The 22389-nt window shown below is 45.2% G+C and overlaps 2 protein-coding genes across 2 annotated transcripts; both read right to left on the minus strand.

Annotated features, from left to right (window-relative positions):
• Positions 1-832: 832 nt before the first annotated feature.
• Positions 833-4150, minus strand: LOC123054087 (ELMO domain-containing protein A). The gene is made up of 9 exons (XM_044477768.1): positions 3912-4150; positions 3684-3793; positions 3339-3407; positions 2722-2837; positions 2566-2620; positions 2140-2260; positions 1937-1984; positions 1406-1500; positions 833-1315 (listed from the first exon to the last, which is right to left on the minus strand). Exons 1-9 carry the CDS (start codon positions 3976-3978, stop codon positions 1214-1216), a joined length of 783 nt encoding a protein of 260 aa, XP_044333703.1. The 5' UTR covers positions 3979-4150; the 3' UTR covers positions 833-1213.
• A 1793-nt stretch (positions 4151-5943) lies between these two features.
• On the minus strand, positions 5944-9961 carry LOC123054086 (uncharacterized). The gene is made up of 5 exons (XM_044477767.1): positions 9506-9961; positions 8685-9077; positions 7796-7888; positions 7074-7213; positions 5944-6589 (listed from the first exon to the last, which is right to left on the minus strand). The coding sequence occupies exons 1-5, from the start codon at positions 9845-9847 to the stop codon at positions 6151-6153; spliced, it is 1407 nt and encodes a 468-aa protein (XP_044333702.1). The 5' UTR covers positions 9848-9961; the 3' UTR covers positions 5944-6150.
• Between the last annotated feature and the right edge of the window lie 12428 nt (positions 9962-22389).

Genomic DNA, 22389 nt, shown 5'->3' on the forward strand with positions numbered 1-22389 from the left:
TCTGCCTGCCACTCCATCGACCGGTGACGGGAGAGGAATCCTAGTGCCTCCGCTACGGCTGGTAGTTTAGGTTAGTGATTCTTCAGTCCTATAGGTGTGGCGCTCGGGTGAATGTCAACGCTTCTTCTTCGAGATTGTCTTCGGGGCTCCAATCATCCTCGAGTTTGTCCATCTAGACGTAGTAGACGGAGCTTCGGGGTAGACTCGTGTCGTCTCCTTGGGAGTTAGATACTCTGTCAGCGAGAATTGGTGTGTCATTTTTAAGTTTAACAGTACGATGCGTCTCAGAGCGCGGGAGTTAATTCTCGTCGTTAGTTGTGTCTGATGCAGACTATTAAAGATTAACAGAATGCGGCTCCAAAGCGCTAGTCCTTAGGGGACGTCACGCACGTGCATGAAGGCTTGTGACTGTCAACGATAAAATCAAGCCGGCTCCAAGCGTCTCTTCTAGAGCATAGTGTCGTCGGTGATCTATGTGCCTCAATGTAATTTTTATTATGTTTGTTGCTTGAGATGTTTTATACTTTAGGAGAACTTTTAGAACAGAGTGGATCCTTTTCAAAAAAAGAGGAGGCTCTGAAATATTGAATGACAAGCTTCACGCTTCCACTGGATTTAAAATTATCTGCAAAGTCTGCATTCAAAAAGTAGCGGCTACCTTTACTGGATCATGACTGCTTCGTCTTCCTTGTGTATGCACACAGACCTTACCATAATTCCTCCTAAACACGTCAAGTTTGGTCTACCCGACCTCTCTTATTTTTGAAGTTTGGTCTAGCCGACCTCTCTTATTTGGCTGAACCAACTCGACAATGTCAGTACAATCCATGGATAAATCACACAAAACGTGTGTGTTTAGTGCAAAACAAGAGTGCACCAATATCATTTATGAACTTGGCTACAAAGCTGTCTTGAGTACTGAGGAGTTTCAGAACTTACTACGTATTTCCTAGCACGAAGACTCCGCGCCAGGACAAATTGTTTCCGAAAGTACATCCTACCGGCACTAGCATGGCCCAACTGCTGTTCAGGTAGCCAGTTACTCTAGAGGTCAGATCCAAGAAGACCCAAACATGCGCTCAGGATATCAGAGTACCTAAGCACGATAGCAAAAACCACACAAGCACGAGTCCCTGATTCCTACATTCCACTCTTTAGAAGCATGTGTCAAGAACTTTACTACACGTGGCGATGTTAGGCAAGACTTCAGTTGCTAACGGGCGAGAAAACTGTATGACGGCATGTCCTCAATTTGCTGAATATCTTCAAGTAATAGCTCTCTCTCAAGCTGGCGGCGTGTGGATTTAATAACAGTCTGCAGTGAGAGTATACCAATTTGGTCAGAAAAGAAGGGACTCTGTACGAAGAATGTGACAAGGAGAATGCATACTGAAGAAAGGCATACATTGAAATCCATATATGTGGCGTGCATTTCAAGCCATTTCCGATCCATCAGCTTAAAGGTTATGCAGTAAAGAATATCAAAAGCTCGATCGTTTTCTGCAGAAAAGAACAATGGTTAGATGTTAGTAGCTAGGGGTACACTTACAGTTACAGTAGGAGCAGGCCGCCCGTAATAAGATGGTGGCGTTATTTATTACACCTATGATGTCATCCAATATTAAGGATATTAATTTCCATGCTATGGAATTAAATTAAATTTATTTATGGTCAAGTCTTCAACTGCCCTTATAATTGCTGTGCATTGAAGCATGGAGAACAGTCAAAGTTAGGCCATTCAACTGAGCCCACAAGATCAGCTGTAAGGATATTGCCTTGTTAACAAGCACTGAACCTTTAATCAGTCATTAATTACCTACAATTGATGTAGATTACCGCATAAAACTACTGTACTGTACAATTATTCTGGGACAAAAGGTCCATATAGTAGCCATGTAAGATTTCAATTTTGCAAAAATGTTACAGTAGACTGTACCTATAAGTAGATTTAGGAACACTGCTCCAATCAAAGACCTTGGCTTAGCTGCAGAAGAAATCAGTATTAGTCACTGTGCCATTTGTTGATAATTGCAAAAGCAAAACCAGTTTCACAGTTTAGAAAATTTGCTCGAGGGGAAGGTTACATAGAAGTAAATCCATCAACTAATGAAGAAGCACAGAAAAGTTTAATGAACAAACCTGCTTGAAGATCAAGCATCTGAATGAGCATAAATGTAATATTTACTCCAGCTACAGCAAATGGATATTCCCATAATGCTCTGTCACCATTTTGCTTACAAAGGAGCTCCTCGAAGGATTTCTGCACAGAAAGTGCCTCATTGAGATGAATGAAAGGCCAAACATATAAAAATATAAACATTACCTATCTTAATAGTTCGATAATAAATATTATACATTGCAGTTATTAGCAAAGGATCATTAGCTGTTCAATTTTCAAAGGAGACAGGGTTCCATTGCTAGCTGAATAGATTTGTATAACTGTATATCGCATGAGTCATTAGATTCTTCCCTGCTCTAGCTAAGAGAAGATCATTGAAACCTAGCAATTGGCGAGAAACAGCGATGAATCTGAACCAGCATTTAAGTAAAGGGATTTGTACTCACTGGATAGTTCTTAGCGAAGTAAAGTAAATTCTCCAAAGAGATAAAGCCACCACCCCTGTAATTCCAGCACAATAAATGATTCCAGATCCAAAATTTAACTAAGAAATTATTTATTTCGTAAAGGGCATGTGCGGGAATGAAGGAATGGAACAATACCTGAAATCTGTGGATGGATCTTTCCCTTGCCATCCCATCTCCTTCCATTGATCTGATACTAGTCCTAGAAGTTCAGTCCCAGGAAAAGAAGCATGCCAAAGGGCTTTGAGTGCTTCCTAATGAACAAAAGGTGTGATGAATGGGTTATCAAATGTAGCATTTGAAATGTATGTTCAGGTTTGCTAGATCAATATGAACTATTAATAGCAACAGAGAACAAACTATAAGCAAGGATTTGTGCTGGTGAGCTGCAGGATCATTTGGTCAATTTACTCATGCCAGAAATCACTTCCCCTACTTTGAACAATCTACGGGCACAGTAGTCTAACTAAACTGATTTACTGAGTTACACACGTCCAGTAAATCCTGATACCCTGGGAACATCATATTACTCTGCTCTATTAAAGCAAACATGAGAGAGCACATCCATTTTGTTAGGTACCACACTATACGATGTCAGACAACACTGGCCAGCCTTATAATCAGAGAACAAAGCTCGTCACGAGATTTTAACAGGAATACCCTGTGTTCATCTTACAATAGAGCAATATGGGGTGTCTGAAATACAGAAATTGCACACTACAACCGACAATCAAACACATTTCCACGGATCATACCTGATGCTCTCCATTTTGACTATCATAAGGCACCTCAATCCGGTTCTGTAATCTTTGTAGGCACTCTTCCTGCAATACAAAATACATTACTGTCATATAGGAAGCTTCTAAGTATTTTTTTTTTCAATGGTAGCTTCTAAGTTCAAAGTCCTAAAGACTGCGACATGACATGCCAATTCAAGAGAGCAATATTTGTTGGACCATTGTATATATTCTGTCGTAATCTAAGCACAAATACAATGAAACACGACAGTTGCACCCGCTGTGATTCCAGTTATCCTTTGCATTCATGTTTGAAAAGCAATCGCGTGGTTGCTACATCAACAAATAGCGAGCACCGTTCACCTGAATGGGGGTCAGATCGAAGGAAATGCGCGCGTCGCTGTCCCTCCTCTGCACGCAGACGCAGGAGAATCCCCTCCCGATCCACGCCGTCGACCCCGACACGACGTCCGCTGGAGAAGGGGAGAAAAAAAAATAGAAGCCCATGGGCGTTCGTCAGCCTCTGAACAAGCAAGGGGGGATCCGAGGCGAGCGGACTCACGCACGCACGCACCCACGTGACCCACGTACCCGGCGATGGGTGGTGGTGGCCGGAGAGCCGGCGCACGGCGAGGAAGGAGCCACCATTCTGCTCCATGCGGCGCGCGGGCGCTGCCCCCTCCCTCCTCCCTCCTCCTCCTCCTACGGTGCCCGCCTGCCTACGCGCCGCGATCAGCGAGGGATCCCCATGGCAGGCTCGGGCCGCGGCTTGATCCTGGTGGGCGGGGGAGGGCGAGAGATCCCACGGGCGGATCACGGGGGGGAAAGTGGGGGGGCGGGGGGGCTGCACGACGACACGAGGGCTCGGCGCCGCGGCGGGCTCTTCTCTCCTTCTCTTATCTCCCGTCGCGTCGCGTTGGCGTTGGCTTGGGTTGGCAGCTTTGGCGCTTCTGGATGGCTGGGCGGATGCCGACGGGGGTGGCGGCCTGCCCCTGCCTCGCCTTGTCCGCTGGGGATGGATGGATAGTTGCGCTCGTGTCCTGTTGCTTTCCGTTTTTAGCCAGATCTGACCACCCGTTAACCTCCTGCAATTAGCCCATGATTCCCGTTACCAAAATTAATCTCCTCGTGTCTTTTTTACAAACAACCCACATAACCACAGGAAGAAGAAAACAGAGCGCTAAGATCACAAAACGCCCCTAATTCTGCTACATTTTCGCTCCGCGCATTGGCCGTATGTCTGCAGAAAATTGAAACCACATTAGCTTGCTCATTTATTTATCTATTTTGAGTCGAGCTTGCTGATTTTATTTTATTTTGAACAGCTGGAGCGCCATGTCTTCAGAGGGAAACCAAAAGCTAGCTATCTAAAATTATCCTCAAAAAACAAGCTACTACTTAGCAAAAGTAACGGGAGAAAAGCTAAAGCTACTTGCAAAGGTAACGGCAAGAAATTAAAAGGTGGCCATCGATCATCCCGTGGTCGAGAACGCTTACCTTGCGCTTAAAGCTTGCTTTAGGCAGCGAGCATAGCCAGTTTAGAATGGGGTAGAGCGCGCATCAACACGATAATTCCCACCTACTGTGTAAACTTTGAACATCTATTTAGCTTGTACTCCAAACATAAAGCGTGATTGCATAGTTAGAATGGAGTGCTACCAAACAGCCTGTTCATGGAGTACTTCGACCGTGCCGTGTCCTTTTTAGCATGTGTTCTTTGCTGCAAGCACTAGATTCCCCATTAACGATATTCGGCTAAAGAAAGCAATGCAAATGGTGCGACCTCCTTTGTTATAGTCCACCTTTCTAGCATCAATCTTTAATCACCAGAACCATATGCATGGACCTCAGGTCTTAGATGTTTAGGTTTGGCTGTGATGTCTGTTTGGTATTAGGCCAGACTATCTGCGCCCCTTCATCAATTGGATAGTGTAGCGACAGTTGTTGCTTAGACGGTGGCTTTAGTCTTGCTGTTGTATGGCTTTGTAAGGTCTTGTGAGAATAATTAATAAAGTGGCCGTATGCATCGCCTAGATGCAGAGGCCGGGGGTCATCCTCCTTTTCTAAATTAAAAAAAAATCAACGGTTTCAATTTTTTTACGGAAAGTAGCAATGTTCTTCATCGTCTTTCTCAAGGTTTGAGTACCTTGGTTGCATCTTCCAAAGCTCGACTTCCTACATCTGCTCCATGAGTCATGACCATGGTCCAGGTCCACACCCCTGTTCTCCAATGATCAAGCTAAGTAAACATTATATCCACAACATGTAAAAAACAACACTATTGACGATCTGGAAGAAACAAAAAAAAAAAGAGATGTGATCAGAGGGGTACCTTTCAGTACACCTTGCACATGATGGAGCCTGATAGCTAACATTTTTGTATCCGGTTATACCTTTATCTGTCAATCACAGTAGTTCAGGCTATTTTTAACTCACAGACACTGACCATGGTCATAAATCTTGTCCCCCAAGAAGCCAAGATCTAGATAAAGTACAATGTGGAGCAAGTGGCCTAAATTAACCATTCTAAATTGAGCTGTTCTATGCATAAAATATGGCCATGCACATGGCAAGCAAATGCCTAGGTCTCCTTCCTGGGCTCTTTTTCAGCCCAATTTCTTGCTGATGAAACCGAAGCCTGCGCATTCAACAGAGGCAAAAGGTTTTACAACCGATCTATGATGTACATCAACTGGAGCACTATTTTATATTTGAACTCACACATCCATAGACATTATTGCTCCTAAGTACTACTACCTCTGTTACTATCAAGAAACAGATGTCAATACAAACAGAAAGCTTAAAGGGAAAATGTAACGGATTCTTTGAACTACGGTGGGACTGGTTGATTCCACCTGCGCTTGATTTCAGTTTTCATCCGAACCTCCCTGAGCTTCCCGTCAGTTCCATAGTCTCGCTCCATCACCAGATTAATCCCTTCCTCCGAGTACCAACTAACTCCGATGCAGAGTATACCGTCTTTATCTACGTCAACATAGGCGGTGACGCCTCCAGGCAACCAAAGTATAGTCACGTCTTGCATATCGAGCATCTCCTCCTCCCCAAAGAAAACAGAGCTCTCTGGCAAGCTTCTCTTCTTCATGGTCTCCATGCACAGGTATACAAAGGCAGCTCCACCCTCTATTTCTTTCACTTTCTCACTGAAAATTGGTGTTGCACTGACTTCATATACTTTCCAGGGGCCTGTCAGTTCTGATGGTTTCGTCCGCTTTCTTTGAGAGAAAGGACTGACGTCAACAGGGGTATTACTGCAAAACAAACATGCTATTCAGGAAGAGCAAGCATAATTAGTTCATTAATCTACAAAGGCTGATGGTTCTTGTGCGTGAAAGAATATCTGCTGAGGCATGAAAGTTATGTTGCCAAACTATAAGGAGGCCGATATATAAGACAATTCAAATCATGAGGAACAAGCATGCACAAGCTGTAGATGAGAATGTCTTCAATGCTGTGAAAGTAGAAAGCATCATCGAAGGATGAAATCAAGCAGCAGTAAACCAAGTTTTCAGTTAACCTTGTTTTAATTCGTTGCAAACAAACTACAGTCTGTGCTATGATGTTCTGTGCCCTGTCTAGATTGGTGGCACCAGTCTGACACTATTAGTAAATCAATTCATCATTGTTCAAACTGTACAGTTTCCTCCTGAGTCATGATTGCTGAATAGCAATAAAGATATATGTCATGAGCAGAAAAGCAGATAAACTTGTAGTAGTGGATAACAGGAATCATACTCTTCAACATGGATATTTGCTGGGCTAGCCCATTTTTCTTCATACACAGCAACCCTTACAGTTTGTATATTCGCTCCTCCTTCATTAAATTCAATGGTATGCACAATACGCAGTCTTTTGTGGCATCCTTTGACCAGACTCTAAAACAAAGCTCGATGCCATTGTCAGTTATGAATTGGCAAATCCAAACCCAGAGACAACACAAAGTGTCGAAAGGAAAGTTAAAGGCATCTACACATGAAATATAGAGTATTATATTTATACATATACATATACATATATACATGATCATCAATAATTCATTCCCATAACAGTTGGAGCAGCCTCTCCAGCAAAAGGCCAACATGATAATCATATTCTTGAACACAAACTAGTTGATTAGTAGCTACCTCTGCAAAATGATTCCATAATACTAGCTGACACAGATTGTTGTTACAAAACAAAGAAAGAGGAGGAGTCCCTAGCACATCATCAGAAGCATGTATACCAGCATCACTGTTGATTTTGCTATTTAAGCGTCTGTATGATTCATAAGAGCAATTCACATGTCTATGCAATAGTTATCACAGGAGTCTAGTTTCGTTCCTCTTGTAAAAAGCCAAAAACAGATCTCGAAGGAAAGCATCGGGCAAAAGACTAATTCACAGTCAACATTGCAGTATTGCACTGAACAGAAATTCAGTTTTTGGGCAGATAAGTAAAGTTCAGTATAGTAAACATACTTGCTCAAACTGATACGTTGGTGAAAGGAAGTATTTAGATTCATCATATTCGCCGATTTCTATATCAAGTGGACCTCTAGAGTATGATCCATCCTGAAAACGAAAAATGCAGTGGCCAAAGGAATAAGTTGATAATTCAAATTCACAAAGCAGAAAATGTGTAACATTACTGAATTAAATTAGGGGAGATGATAGCCCAGTCTCACAGCGAACAAATGTGATTGAACAGTAATGGATATACTTAATGTCAGCAATATATTTAACTTATATGGGGAGGAACTATCCAAAAAAGATCCCCTAAGGAGATAACTCTACAAATTGTCTGGAAGCTCCTAGGATCTGTTTCAGTTTTTCTTGCGTGGCTCGTTTGAACTACGAAAGTTTGCTTGAATACAAACTAGCTGTTAAGTTAAACTCATCTTTAGAAAAGGACAGAGCTTAAGCTATGCAAACTATCCAAAAAAGATCCCCATGGTTCATGATTTCCCCAGAGTCTGAAAAGTGAGCAGGCACTATGAGCACCTTAATAAGGTGCTGCTACCGAAGAAAACTTGCTGAGAGGTTCAAGGTTTAACATCACAACTGACTGCCTTTTCTAAAATATCATCTAAGCGTTCTATGTTCAGCATCAGGAAATAGGCCGTAGTTATAAGTTATAACTTCTAAATTAGTACAACAGTAGAGAGGAATGCAATCATATTTTTGGTTCAGTTAGTTATGGCTAAATAAAATATACAGTGTAACTAAGGTCAATCATCTATTGCAACTTTCAAATCTCAAAAAAAAACTATTGCAACTTTCAAGAGCTGAATGGCAAAAGATGTTTCAAAAAGCATTGGAAGTATTTGAAAAGGGCAGAAAAAAAGGGGTGAAGGGAAAAGAATCTCACCTCGAAAAATACAATCCCCGGTTCTTCAATCATAACATCTTCATCAAGTACATCGCTCCTTTTAAGATCAAAATATTCATGTGCAGGTAAATCAACAGTCCCACTTGAGCTACCATGATTCCATTCATCATCGCTGGCACTCTGCTTCTCAGCTTCCCCATGAGGATTGAGTTGCACCCAATTTGTCTTCCTTCGGATCTCAGTTCCATGACCACTATCATACGACTTCTCAATGAGAGAAAGGGTGTAGCAATCATAAAGATACTCCTGTTTGCTTCCTAGTCCAACAGGTTCCATCTCTGCTGTGATTGGCGAGAACACAGCTCCGACACCCTTCCATACGCCACTTAAGCTACTCGCAAATGTATCCCAGGAAGGCCTTAAAACAGATTCCTAATAAGATAAAAGAAGACAATACTCAATATATCAGAAATTACAGCAACTGGATAGGATTTACTGGCCTGGTAAATGCTAGTATTTGATTGCAAGTTTGCTTCGCCACAACTCATTCTCCATAGTTTCCCTCTATCTGAAGCAGTGGACTACAGACTACTTGGTCCAGCTTTGCGAAGTGCACACTGCACAGTGGACTACAGACTACTTGGTCCAGCTCTGCAGCAGGCGTTGGTTAAATGGATAAATTGAACTCATAATCCCTATCAAACCGCATAACTGAATCAATTGGGAAGATTTTGCAGGACGAAATTGAAGAATCCGTCAGGATGACCCCCAAAATGGATTTGCAGGCCAAACTACACACGCCTGTCCATGGCACAAATAGTCCAGTTAGCTACAGTTAGATACTGGTAGTGTCGGTGTACCTGGGTCTGGAGCACGGTCTCGACCTCCACCAGCATGGCTCCGGAGACCAGAACTCTCGTGCCCGCGTCATTCTCCTTCCTCCTCCCCGGCGGCGGGGGCGCCCTGCTGCGGCCGCCCGGGCGCCTGCGCCCGCGGTGGTTCTTCTGGGACCGAGCCTTCTGCTCGGCGGCGCGTTCGTTGTCTACGCTCCAGACGTTCTCCTTCCCCCTCGACGACGCCTTCCCGCCACGAGCAGCGCACCGGACGGTAGCCCTAGTAGAGGTGGAGGGGCGGTGGCGGTGGGCGCCGGGGCCCAGGACGGCGGGGCTGCCCCCGCACGCGCCCAGGCACGGCGGCTGCATGCTCTCGATCGGTGAGCGGCTGCTCGGCGAGTGTGCAGCCGGCGGTGCGGAGGCGAATGGTTTGGACTTTGTTTGCGGATAGTGCCTCCGAGACCGTCGTTACGATGACACGCGGGCCCCGCGGCTACAGGGAGGAGGGAGACCTATCTCCCGGAGAACACGCCTCTCCATTCGACTTGAGATAAACGCTCATTGAACTCTCACGACATAAGCACATTGGTCACTCTTCTCTCAAAATGTGATGAACCGGTCACAATATTTATTTTGATGAGCAAATTGGTCACTCTACCGTTTACGGCCATAACGGGTGCTGAGGTGGCATGCTGACTCGACGTTGGGCCCACAACTACGGCACCTGCACATATTAGAGGTTGGGATACTTTGCAAGAAAGACCCTGAAAATATTAACTAAGAACTTGTCATGGCTACACCAGTTTCACACTAAATTGGGGCCACCTGTCAGCCTCTTATGGGCCATGCATGAGCAACTTAAACGCCAGTTACAAGCGCGACAGGAGCTACGGGAGGTGAGATTGGCGTAGGGGCTATGCGGGAGTGAGGTTGCACCGGCCTGGGGTGGTGCGAGTGTGCGGGTTGGCCACAGGCACGCCGATAGTGAGCTCCAGTGGCACTAGGGCGCATGCGGGCTAGAGAGGACAGAAGAGAGAGAGAAGAGGTGCACCAACACCGAAGGGCGCATGCGGGTTAGATCATGCGTGAGCGGAAGGAGATGACAGTGAATCTTGGAGGTGAGGCCATGGCTGCCAGAGGCGGCGGCAGAGCAAGGTTGCGTGGTGAGGCCTTCTCGAGGATGCGTGACATGGACGGGATGTCGTCATAAGCTACAGACGATTCCCATGGGGGCTACCAAGCTGAGAATAAGAAGCTGGGGTCTCCAGGGATGGATTAATACGCGACAATCTTCCGCCCGAGGGGGAGAAGAAGAGTGCGGCGCAGGTGCTACAGGGACTCGGGGTTCGATTCCTATGGCAGAAATTTATAGGGAATCTCTGCGAAGCCTTGGATAAGACGGCGAGGTTATTGTCTGTGCGTGCGACAAAGGACGTAGGAGACGGTGCACACTGGATGCCGACCACGAGCGTCGTGGACTCCGCGAGCGTGAGTGTAGCTGCCTAGGCGGTGATGTTTTGGTTATTCCGATGAGATGTCATGAGGGAGGACGCGCATGTGCTGGTCCATAGTGTTGGTAACGACGCGAGTGCTAGCATGCCGGAGATGAAGCAAGTGCTAGCATGCCGGAGATGAAGCAAGTGCTAGCATGCCGGAGATGAAGCAAGTGCTAGCATGCCGGAGATGGGTATGGGGACTGGCTTGGCCACAATCGAGAAGGGGAGACGTCCGTGTGAGATAATGCATATCCTGAATCTGGGCATAGTACGGACTCACGAACAGTAAGAACTACGTACAGCGGAAGCGACACAAGTTCAGACAAATACATAGCGGTTGCGGATCGAGGCTACTACGTCCAAGCTCCATCAATTCTATGTCCTTTTTCTCTAGGTGGCTCACTCGGGCGTAATAGGTGGCCACGGAGTGCACGGGGGAGCGCAGTGCAGCAGGCTAGCGGATGAAGGAACCTCCACCCCAATTGAGGGAACACCATGCCACACCAGGAGTGGTCACCGAGAGAAAGACACAATGGGCTCGCCATCGCTTGTCGGGGGCAGTAGCAACGGCGCACATTGCGCGCGACGACGATGGTAGCAATACTGTAGATTGTCTTGTGTGGTGGTAGTGGCGTCGGGGCATGGCATGGCGTGGTGCATCTCAGTGTGAGCGGCCTCGGCAACGGTCATGGGGCGGCGGCGGTCGGCGGACGAGAGCCCATGGCTTGGTAGCTTTGCGTCGAGTACCTGTGTGGACTCTGAAACAAGCACCAGCGGAGCAAAAAATACTACAAGGGTCCAAACTATGCTCCACATCTTCCCAGGGCCCTTCTTGCAAAAAATCCCGCCATCTGATATGCGCATGTGCTGTGTGCATGGGCCCAACGCCAAGTCAGCATGCCACCTCAGCACCTGTTACGGCTGGAAACGGCAGAATGACCAGTTTGCTCATAAAACTGAGTGTTGTGACCGATTCATCACATTTTGAGAGAAGAATGACCAATGTGCTCATCTCGTGAGAGTTCAATGACCAATGGTGTATTTATCTCATCGGGATACGCCTTTAGGTGCTGGAACTTGATACACTTTTCTTAAACCGAAAGCAGCTTTTGTAAACGCCTTCCTAATAATCTGTTAATGCGAGAAAACTGTGGCGAAAGTGTGACTACAGTAGTGTGCACTGATGCATTAGGACCAGTAATTGAAAAAAATTATCGCTGCTGTCCTAGTATCTGAATTTACAAACTTCAATACATGGACGCCTTTTACTGAAAAAATTTATATGCATGACTAACTTTTTTGGGATTTTTTATGAGTCAATTGCACTAGTGGTGCCACAACTTAGCGCAGACAGTCATTTTGATGCTAGAAGTTGTGGCGTACATTGAAGTGCTGTAAAAACGTGACTCGGACGTGCAGATACAGTGTTTATCTCGTTTGTATATGAAATCTGTGCTAGCTAGGCGTGTGGAACCCGCCGTTAGCGACTGGACCAAGGAGAAGGGGCGTGTGGCCTGATTTTTTCAAAAAAATAAACCTCGGAATATTATTTTTTACAAAAAGACAATGTGGACGTGGCATTCTTCGACTGGATGAGCAGCGGGCCCCGCCTGTCAAAATATAACAGCAAAATGGTCGAGCGCCCAGGTTTCAAACCCGCAACCACCTGCTACAAATGAAGGGGGTCTAACAACTACGCCATATATTTTCTACTGCCTAATAGGCATAAGTTTTTTTAGGTAAACTGCTAGGATTTATTAATCAATCGATATGTCGTATTACATTAGGATCATGTGGTTGCCCCAACCAAATGTGACGGACTTGATCCAAACATAAGAGCATGCATAGCTAGTTTATGTGGCTCGAAATTTGAGCTCCTAGATTCAAACTTAAAAATACAGGAATTAAAGAGAGATTTTCACTCCTGGGTCTCCTTAACTACTTCGCCATAGTTCCCACCCGAGCCTTCTTTGATATGCTTGACAACTGCTTCACAATCCGACGTGGTCACCAGATTTTGGAGCCCAAGATCTTCAGCCAGAGACAGTCCCTCTCGGCATGCAATAGTATCAAGGCTAGCTGGATCCGTAAGGCCTCGTATGACGAATACCGAAGAATCCAAGTATGTGGCCGAGTTGTCTCTGCACACCGCAGCCGCTGTCCTAGCACCACGCAAGACGGCAACATCAACATTGGTCTTCGAATGACCCTGGAGGCCTAGACAGCTGGGATCCATCTTCTCGGTGTTGGTCCCGTCGTATTACCTAGGCGGTTCCCACTCGTGGGATTAACCTCCCATAGTTCTGTAATGAAATGAGTAATTAACATATACGTGGACAGATGGCTTTGGTCAATTCCCTCGTGAATCAGTTTATGCCGCGCCCACCATATAGCCCAGATCGTGGCTGTCATCTTGGTAAATTTCTCATGCGGGAGCTTGTCAAGCAAAGTAAACAACCAACTCCTCGCGTTATGTTCATCGTTTTTCATCAACTCTTCAATCAGCTCCCTGTCAACCAGTGACCACACACATCGGGCTGTTGTGCATTCCAAAAGGCTATGCCTCCAAGAGTCCGGCATGCCACATATTGCACAAGTGCATGATAGGGATAACTTTTTTTTAGACAATGATAGGGATAGCTAACAATACTATATGTATTAATCAGTACACAGGTGGAGCTTAAATGGGTTGGATATATTGCAGCCCATTTTGCACAAACAACTTTTTGAAAGATATTTGTAAAGCATAAGTAATCAAATTTATATTCAAATATTTATGTGTTATAAATATAAGTATACACAACCGTGTATTGTAATAAAAACATTTAATTAATACGGATAATTGTGTGTTATAAATTTCGATAATGCACACATTTTAATAACTATATAACTAACATGATGATTTTAAAAAGTGCTTATCCATATTAATTTAAATAATTTAAACAATAGAAATGCTTGAATATTCAAATCAACATTTCAAATGTTAGAATATGAATATTTTTAATTATACAAACATTGAACTATACAAATGTGCATATAATTAATGTTTGTATAATTGGAATAATATTTTTAGTTGTTGATGTTTATAAAATATTTGTATTATTCATAATTATATTTTTTTATAATTCATCATGTGACTTATATAATTATTGAAATGGTTGTCCTATTGAAATTTATAACACACAAATATCCGTATTAACTAATTATTTTTATATAATACATTGTTGTATGTTTTAACATTTTTATTTACTAATCATACTTTGTTTGTATAATATTTATAACACATAGATATTTGAACATAAGTATTTACTACACATAGGTATCTTTTAAAAAATTCTTCGTGCAAAATGGGCCGCAATATTTGTAGCCCATATAAGCTCCACCTGCCTAAGATATAGTATTGTTATCCACGTTAGTCAGGCGGAAATGTAGGAGGGGTAGCCCTAAAAAAAGGTAGGAGTGGTGGTTTGGAGAGAGGCGTTTTGGAGGCCGAGCTCCATGGAGGCCTTTAATTTCGAAAAGTTCAAATTCAAACTTTTATGGTTCAAAAAAATCTGAAAAAAAATATGCGTGTATGTGAGGATGTAACCCACATGTGTGTAAAAATTCATGATAAAATACCTTGAGTTCTGACCTATACAAAAAAGACAAATTTTTGCACCATTTGTATGTCACAACTTCTAGCACCAAAGTGATCGTTTGCGCCAAGTTGTAGCACCACCAGTGTAATTGACTCATTTTTTTATCTAACAACCTACACCATCTTAACTTAATTTCAAATAATATGAATATGCATGCCTACCTACTTGCCTACGGTACTCTCTTTTCTCGAAACAAGGTTGTCTACTCTCTCCAAATTGGAATATGAGTCGTACATGGGTTTTTAGGTCCTCGATTTGACTAGCGAAACATGTGTTTTGTGCCATAAAAATTATATCTCTAGATTCATAGACGAATGAACTTTCTAATCATATATTCATAGTTAAATCGATAACCTAAATTCCCATGTCCAGTTTATAATCCCATCGAGAGAGAGTATGTGCTATCACATATGTGCTTTTACAAACAGATGATACACACTCGTTGTTGCGGAAATCAGTTGCAATATATTTCAATGGATTTGATTCTATAAAACCTGAATATTTGAATCAACAATATATGAATAAACCTTCTTCGCAAAAAAAAATATGTGAATAAACCTAAGACTACATATTATCGATTTTATTATTATTGTGCAGCTGAATTATTTTTTATTGAATGTAAGTGACATCATATAATAGAAAGGTTTTTCCATGCATGTTGAGGTGGGCCTTTCATGAGGTATCATGGGTAGTGAGATGGTATGTATATTTGTTGAGAGAAATGGGAGTAATGGGGATAACTTAGTTTTGTATATACGATACCTTGGACTCGATTGTATGCAGAACAGTGGGTAGTAGCTTTGGATGGGGTGGTAGATGCAGTTAAACTAATTGAGGGTAACAAACAAGATGAAATGGATGATTGAAAAACAGTACAACTTCTCGATGAGGGATTTGTATTTGCAGTTCGGATCAGTGAGGTACCCCTTAGAGCATCTCTAGCAGACCACGCATCGTGCCGGCTCACAAAACGCGTTTGCAGTTCGCGGAAAAATGGTTTTGCGGGCCGGCGCGGACGGCCGCAGAGTCAGACCACGCAAAGCCGACCCGTAAAAAAGGATATTCGCGGAATATACTTTTTCACGGGTCGGCTTTGCGGGGTCTGCTCTTGCGCCGCTGCCGCCAGCCCGAAAATATCAATACCACACCATAAAAATAAAACAAACATCCATACTGCAAAATAATTATTTAAAAAATTATCAATACCAACACAATACAACAATCATCCACATTACAAATAATTATTCAAATCACCGAAGCAAACTAAATAATGCAATACAAAACTTGTCCCGAGAATATACAAATAAAAATGAATAGAAACATGAGTTTGTTACTGTCCAGCCCTTTGCCAATGGTGCTTAATGAGATCCTCTTGAAGCTGAAAGTGAGTGTTTGCATTTTAAATCTCCTTGTATGTTTGAAGGAAAGCTCTAATGCGGTTAGGGTCTCTAACTGGTTTGACACGTCTACCCACATTGTCGTAGAAGAACTCCAAGTTCATGCCTCTCTCATCTTTAAGAATCATATTGTGAAGGATAACACATCATGTCATGATGTTTTTCAAGGTCCGCTTGTCCCAAAAATGAGCAGGACCACAAACAATGGCAAACCTAGATTGCAAAACCCCGAATGCTCTTTCAATGTCTTTTTGGGCTGCCTCTTGCACCCTTGTGAATTTACATTGTTTTCTAGTTTTGGGTTCTTTGATGCTCTTGACAAATGTGCACCAAGGAGGGTATATACCATATGCAAGATAGTATCCTTTTGTGTATTCATGCCCATTGATAGTGTAGTTGCAAGCAGGAGCATCACCACTAGCAAGCCTAGCAAACAAATGAGACCGTTGCAACACATTGATATCATTGAGAGTGTCCGGCATACCAAAGAAGCAACGCCAAATCCATAAATCCTCGGATGCTATGGCCTCTAGCACAATTGTTGCATCACGAGACATGCCACAATACATTCCCTGTCATGCCTTCGGGTAATTTTTCCAAGTCCAATGCATACAATCAATGCTATCTAGCATGCCAGGCCAACCTCTCCTCTCATTAGATGCCATCAATTTCTTTGTGTCATCCTCGTTGGGTGTCCGAATATATTCAGGACCAAAGACACAGATGATCACTTTGGCGAATCTACGCACTGACTTAATTGTGGTATCTTCATCAATGCGAAGGTATTCATCGGCATAGTCAGCCGGAACGCCATATGCAATCACCCACATAGCTGCCGAGATTTTTTGATATGGACTAAATCCCTTTAAGCCCGCAGCATTTCTTCTTTGGGTAAAATACCGACAATTTGCCTCGCAAGCTTGAACAATTTTCACAAAGAGGGATTGACGCATTCGGTACCTTCTCCGGAAGAGGTGCGGTGGATATTTTGGATTCTTCGCGAAGTAGTCTTGCATCAACATCTCGTTCCCGAGATGGCGATTCCGAGGAATGCAAAGACGCCCGACGGTCGATCCTCGCCGCCTCTCCCGGTTCTCGTCTTCGTGCTCCTTCACGGCAAGAGCCATCACAAACGTCTGCTGCCGAAAGTTTGCAAGCAGCGTCTCAACATCCGAGTCGTCCGAATCGGACGAATCGGAGAGCAAGAACTTCTTGCGCGGGCTCAATTCCATCTACATGAACAAGAATCGCATGCCGCGTCAATCAACTATGCATAGCGCTCGGCACAAAGCACAAACAAACACTAACCAGCGGCTCGTGGGGCGGGTGATCCCGGGAGGCGACAGCGACGAGGGGAGGTTCTTCTCGCCGAATCCGGGGGCGGTGCAGCGTATCGGTGCTGGAGGGTGGGGGAAGCCCCCATGGCGCGATTCCACCCGCAGATTTGGCCGGAATCACCGGCGGCAGACGGGCGGAACCAATGTCTGGCGACGGCGGAAGGAAGTGGGGAAAGGGCGCGGGCTGAAATGTCCATCCCGCCAACCGCTTCACTGCGATACGAGGCACCGTAGGGGCGAGGCGGAAACCCGCGTATTCATGGGTTGGGGTCGAGATTTTGCCGCGCCCCTAAAAAAAATTTACGGGTCGGCCGCGTTTGCAGGGTCTGTTCGGGCGGGATTTTTCGCGCCGACCCGCATTTTGGCGATTATTTTGCGGGTCGGGGCTTTTTTGCGGGGTCTGCTAGATTTGCTCTTAGGATAGATATTTTTTTTGTGTGTGTGTGGTTGGTGATTGGAAAGAGCTTTAAGAGAGAAATGATTGGGAATGGTCAATGTTACTTTTTGTGGACAGAAAGTGCTCCAGCTAAACTGGTGTGGTAGGTGGTGCTTTGTGCATTTGGTCTTACAAGACCTTGTGGTTGCACAGAGTGTCTATTTGGAGATTGGATAGATTATTTTGCATCCCAAATTGATGCTGTGCAGAGGAGCGACATTACATTGGACAATCTAGAAGATTAGAGCAGCTTGTTTCAGAGAATAATACCAGCTTGTTTTAACCATTTTCAGTTTGTGTTGTAGGAGTAACCTTGATTTCGCAAAAAGAACGAAATCAAATAAACCTTGAGAAAAACGTCATAAATATAAGGGGAAGCACTACGGCGCAATCGCGGTAGATACTGGCACGTCAACCGTGGTATCATCATGACCTAAGCAGGGCTCGACATCTCCCCGAGATCAGACAACGCCGGTGCCGTCGCGCGCCACTACCATATGTGCGAACGTTCGTGCTACATTATTTACAACATCGAGAAGGTGGTCAGGGAAGCTTACGCACGAAGTCATGGCTGTGCTCCGATGATTAGCATGATTGCAAACTAGTACTCCCTTCGTTCATTTTTATAAGTCGTTTCAGACAACTCAAAATGAACTGTTTTGCACATTGTTTTAAATGTCTTCAAGGTCTTATAAAAATGAACAAAGAAAGTACAAAGTTTCTCATACCGGCGGTGTCCTCACTCCTCAGCCTGGGCTGTGCTCCGTGATCCTTGCCAACTTGGGCGTGATAGCAAGTAGATGTGGCTAAAGGCCGTTGCTCTCCTCTCATTTCGCCTTGTTTCTGTAAACCAGACTTTGCCACGTTGCGGTGGTTTTCAATGGGAATCAACGAGGGGCTCGCTCGTTGCCAAAGCATCTGAAGTTTACGGTCTTCGAAACCTGCATGCTAATTGCCCACAGCACTTGATTTCTTCTTTCGAAGCAGAGTTGACTATACATTACTTCCACAACCACAGTACACTAGTAGAAAACAGGGCATAGGTCACAGGGCAGTTTTCACATTAGCCCCGGTTCAGTCATGAACCGGGACCCATGAGGGCATTCGTCCCGGTTCGTGAGCCCAGGGGGCCGGCCGGGGCCTCATGGGCATTCGTTCCGGTTCGTATGGAACCATTTGTGCCGGTTCGAGCCACGAACCGGGACTAATGGTCCTCGCTCCTGGCCCACAACCATTTGTCCCGGTTCTTGGCATGAACCGGGACAGAAGGCCCGGATTTAGTACCAGTTCATGCCACGAACCGGGACCAATGAGGTGCCTATATACCCCTCGCCCGCTAGCAGAGCACTCCAGTGCTATGTTTTTCTCTGGCCGGCGAGGGGAGGGCTTTGTGGTGCTCTAGCTCACCTCCTATGCACATGAGGTGTTCGATGAAATGCCCGAACCACACTAGTTAAGCTTTGTCCTCTCGAAGCTCGACCTCAAAACTCCATTTTCCTTGAGATTTGTCTAGGTTTAGCGGCCCGTCACGTCCCATTCCCGTCTTCACCGCCGTCGACCGCCCGCGCCGATCTCGTCGCCGGCACCACCGTGGTGAGCCTCTTGTTCTTATCTTCTTTTTGAAAGAAAAAAATTCTTACTTTAGATAGATACTTGTCTAATTTTCTTACTATTTTATTCCTTCTTATTACATAGTGCGATGGTTTTGGTATCCGCCCCCGTCGGCCCTCGTCCTGTCTATGATTCGGATGTGGTATATATTATCTTTTATAACTATTTGATTCATTTATTGTTTATGACAAATATACCGACCAGCGTGACATAGATTTTATTTATCTAGGAGGTGGTTGAACCGGAAATTCTAACCGACCCTATTGTCGAGAGGTTAAATTTAGTTGAAGAAGAAAACAATTACTTGAAGGAAAAAATAAAAAAATTGAGGAGGAGAAGATGATATTGGAGTTGCATGTTGCGGATGTCGTCGATGATCACAAGATCAAGATGGATGCAATGCGCTTGAAGATTAGAAAGATTAGAAAATATGCCATTCATACCGAGGCTTGGTATCATTATGCCGTTGGATCAATTGTTACCTTGGTTGCGATTATGATCGCATTTGTTTTCGCATTGAAATGTTTTACATAGTTTCAATGTATGGTTTAATTAATTAGATGCTCTGGAGAGCTATATATATGTTGTTAGATGAGAACTATGTATGTACTTTGGTTCTAATGTGATGATGAACTTCTATTAATTTGGTCACTTAATTATCTATTCATGATGTTCTGTAATGGTTTTTGACACACTTAATTATATATAATGCACGCAGATGAACCGGCAATGGATGTACGGTGACAGACACACCTCCAAGTACATGAAGGGCATGCATGATTTTCTCGAAGTGGCTGAGGCAAACAAGCAGAATGGTTTTATGTGTTGTCCATGCCCTATATGTGGGAATACGAAGTCTTACTCTTACCAGAAAATCCTTCACGCCCACCTGCTTTACAAGGGTTTCATGCCACACTATAATGTTTGGACGAGGCACGGAGAAATGGGGGTTATGATGGAAGACGGCGAAGAAGAAGAGGACGATGACAACTATGTGCCCCCTGAATACGGTGATGCTGCAACGGGGGAAGCTGCTGAAGATCAAGAGGAACCAGACGATGTGCCCAATGATGCTGCAAGGGGGGAAGCTGCTGCGGTAAAGAGACGAGGCCCAAAGAGAAAGTTGCGCTCGGATGAAAAGTTTGAGATCACAGCAATCGCGCGCGACGGCCAACCGATTGAACCCCTCCGGACAAAGGATGCTTTTGCTGCTCAGTGCGGGGTTCTAGTTAGGGACAAGATCCCGATCAGCATCCACCAATGGTATAAGCCTAAGAAGGAAGACCCTGAGGTGTCTTATGTCAATGATATGCAGAAAGATGATCTTTGGACTGAGATGAAGGCAAATTTCACCCTACCGCCAGAGGAGGATCCGGAGAAGCCAGTTATAGAGCAATTAATCAAGTCTCATGCTCTTAAGAAGATGGCAGACCTATTCAGGAGGTGGAAGAATCAGCTGAAAACTTTTGTCGACAAAGGAGAGACACCAGAATTCGTCGGCCGGTATGAGAAGATCAGAGATCACTGGTCCGCATTTGTGGCCCACAAGACATCGGAAAAGAGTAAGAAGATGTCAGCGACAAACAAGAAGAATGCTGCTATGAAGAAGCTTCACCATCGCACGGGGTCAGGTGGCTACCTCAAAGCCCGGCCTAAGTGGGCCAAGTCTGAGAGGGATCTGCTTGATAAAGGGATCGAACCAGAGACAATGAACTGGCCAGACCGTTGCCGGACTTGGTTCTTCGGGGCTGGCGGAACCTTGGACCCTGTATCAGGGAGGTGTCGTTGGAGGGACGAGCAACTTGCAATACCCGTCAAGAAGCTTAAGCACTATATCGATGCAGCGCAGCAAGGGACGTTCGTTCCAGACAGAGAGAACGACGAGCTCACAATGGCCCTCGGGAATCCTGAGCACCCTGGATGGACACGAGGCACGCCAGGCTCCGTTCCGTGGAAGGCTGGTTTTCCGGACGCGGGCAGTTACAAAACCCAGGAGAGGAGGAAAAAAGTGGAGCAGATCCAAATTCAGCGTCTGCACGAAAGGGTTCAAGTGCTAGAGGAACGAGACGGCAATAGAGATGCCGAAACTGCCCCCGAAGCTACACCGCCATCTCAGCGTAGAAGCAGCGTGGTTTCCACCGAGCTGCCTCAGCTGGAGCATGCGGCTACTCCTAGCTACCCCGTGGATGCTATCACGGAGTCTCAACATTGCCACCTTATGGCGGAATGGCAGAACTTGAAAGTCAAGGCGGCTGTTGGCTCTGTTTTACCTACTGAACCCGGCGCAACCTACCACTGCCGGCAGATTCCAGAAGGATATGCTAGGGTGATGGTGGATGAAATAACAGAGGGATTTGAGGACCTCCAGCTTGACCACCCTACCGGTGAAGGGAGACTCGGCTGGGTTTAGCTCTGAAGACTCCATGCCTATGGCGGAAGGAGCTCATCAAGCTTCCGAACTGGACGGCTCCGGCGAGTAAGGGCACTCCGCCTCCTCCTCCGGCGAGTGATCAGGGCACTCAGCCTCCTTATCCGGCGCGTGGCGGCACTCCGCCTCCTTCTCCGCCAGCGCCGGCGCGCCAGAGCAGACAGCCTCCTCCTTCTCCGCCTCGTCAGCAAGGGCGGAAGAGACCCGCCGCCGCTGCGGCTGCTCCGGCGCGTCGTAGTCCTTCTCCTCCGCCTCGTAAGCAAGGAAAGAAGACAGCCGCAGCCGCTCCGTCTGCTCTGCCGGCGTCTAGCAGTACAGCTGCCAGAGGCGGGAGGCAATACAGATTCGGTCCTTCTCTGAAGACTCCAGAGAAGTTACCATATGAGAGGACCGAGGAGGAGAACGCGAAGATCGTGCGAGCCGAAGTGAAGAACTTCTTTGAAGGGGTCAAAGCAAAGAAACATCCACCTCCGGAGAAGAAGGTAGATCCGGTGAAAGCAAAGCGCACTCTGGCTGCCCTGACAAAACCACCAAAGTCTCCGCCAAGAGGCAACTATGAACGCGT

This window comes from Triticum aestivum, chromosome 2D (assembly GCF_018294505.1).
Source record: "Triticum aestivum cultivar Chinese Spring chromosome 2D, IWGSC CS RefSeq v2.1, whole genome shotgun sequence".
Classification (NCBI taxonomy): Eukaryota; Viridiplantae; Streptophyta; class Magnoliopsida; order Poales; family Poaceae; genus Triticum; species Triticum aestivum.

Coding starts and splice junctions, on each gene's coding strand:
- LOC123054087 (XM_044477768.1), bottom strand. CDS start 3,978: ATGGAGCAGAATGGTGGCTCCTTCCTCGCCGTGCGCCGGCTCTCCGGC. Junction 3,794..3,911: donor CCACCACCACCCATCGCCGG/GTACGTGGGTCA, acceptor CCCCTTCTCCAG/CGGACGTCGTGTCGGGGTCG. Junction 2,261..2,565: donor ACTTCGCTAAGAACTATCCA/GTGAGTACAAAT, acceptor CTTTCTGTGCAG/AAATCCTTCGAGGAGCTCCT.
- LOC123054086 (XM_044477767.1), bottom strand. CDS start 9,847: ATGCAGCCGCCGTGCCTGGGCGCGTGCGGGGGCAGCCCCGCCGTCCTG. Junction 9,078..9,505: donor AGACCGTGCTCCAGACCCAG/GTACACCGACAC, acceptor TTATCTTATTAG/GAATCTGTTTTAAGGCCTTC. Junction 7,214..7,795: donor CAACGTATCAGTTTGAGCAA/GTATGTTTACTA, acceptor GCTTTGTTTTAG/AGTCTGGTCAAAGGATGCCA.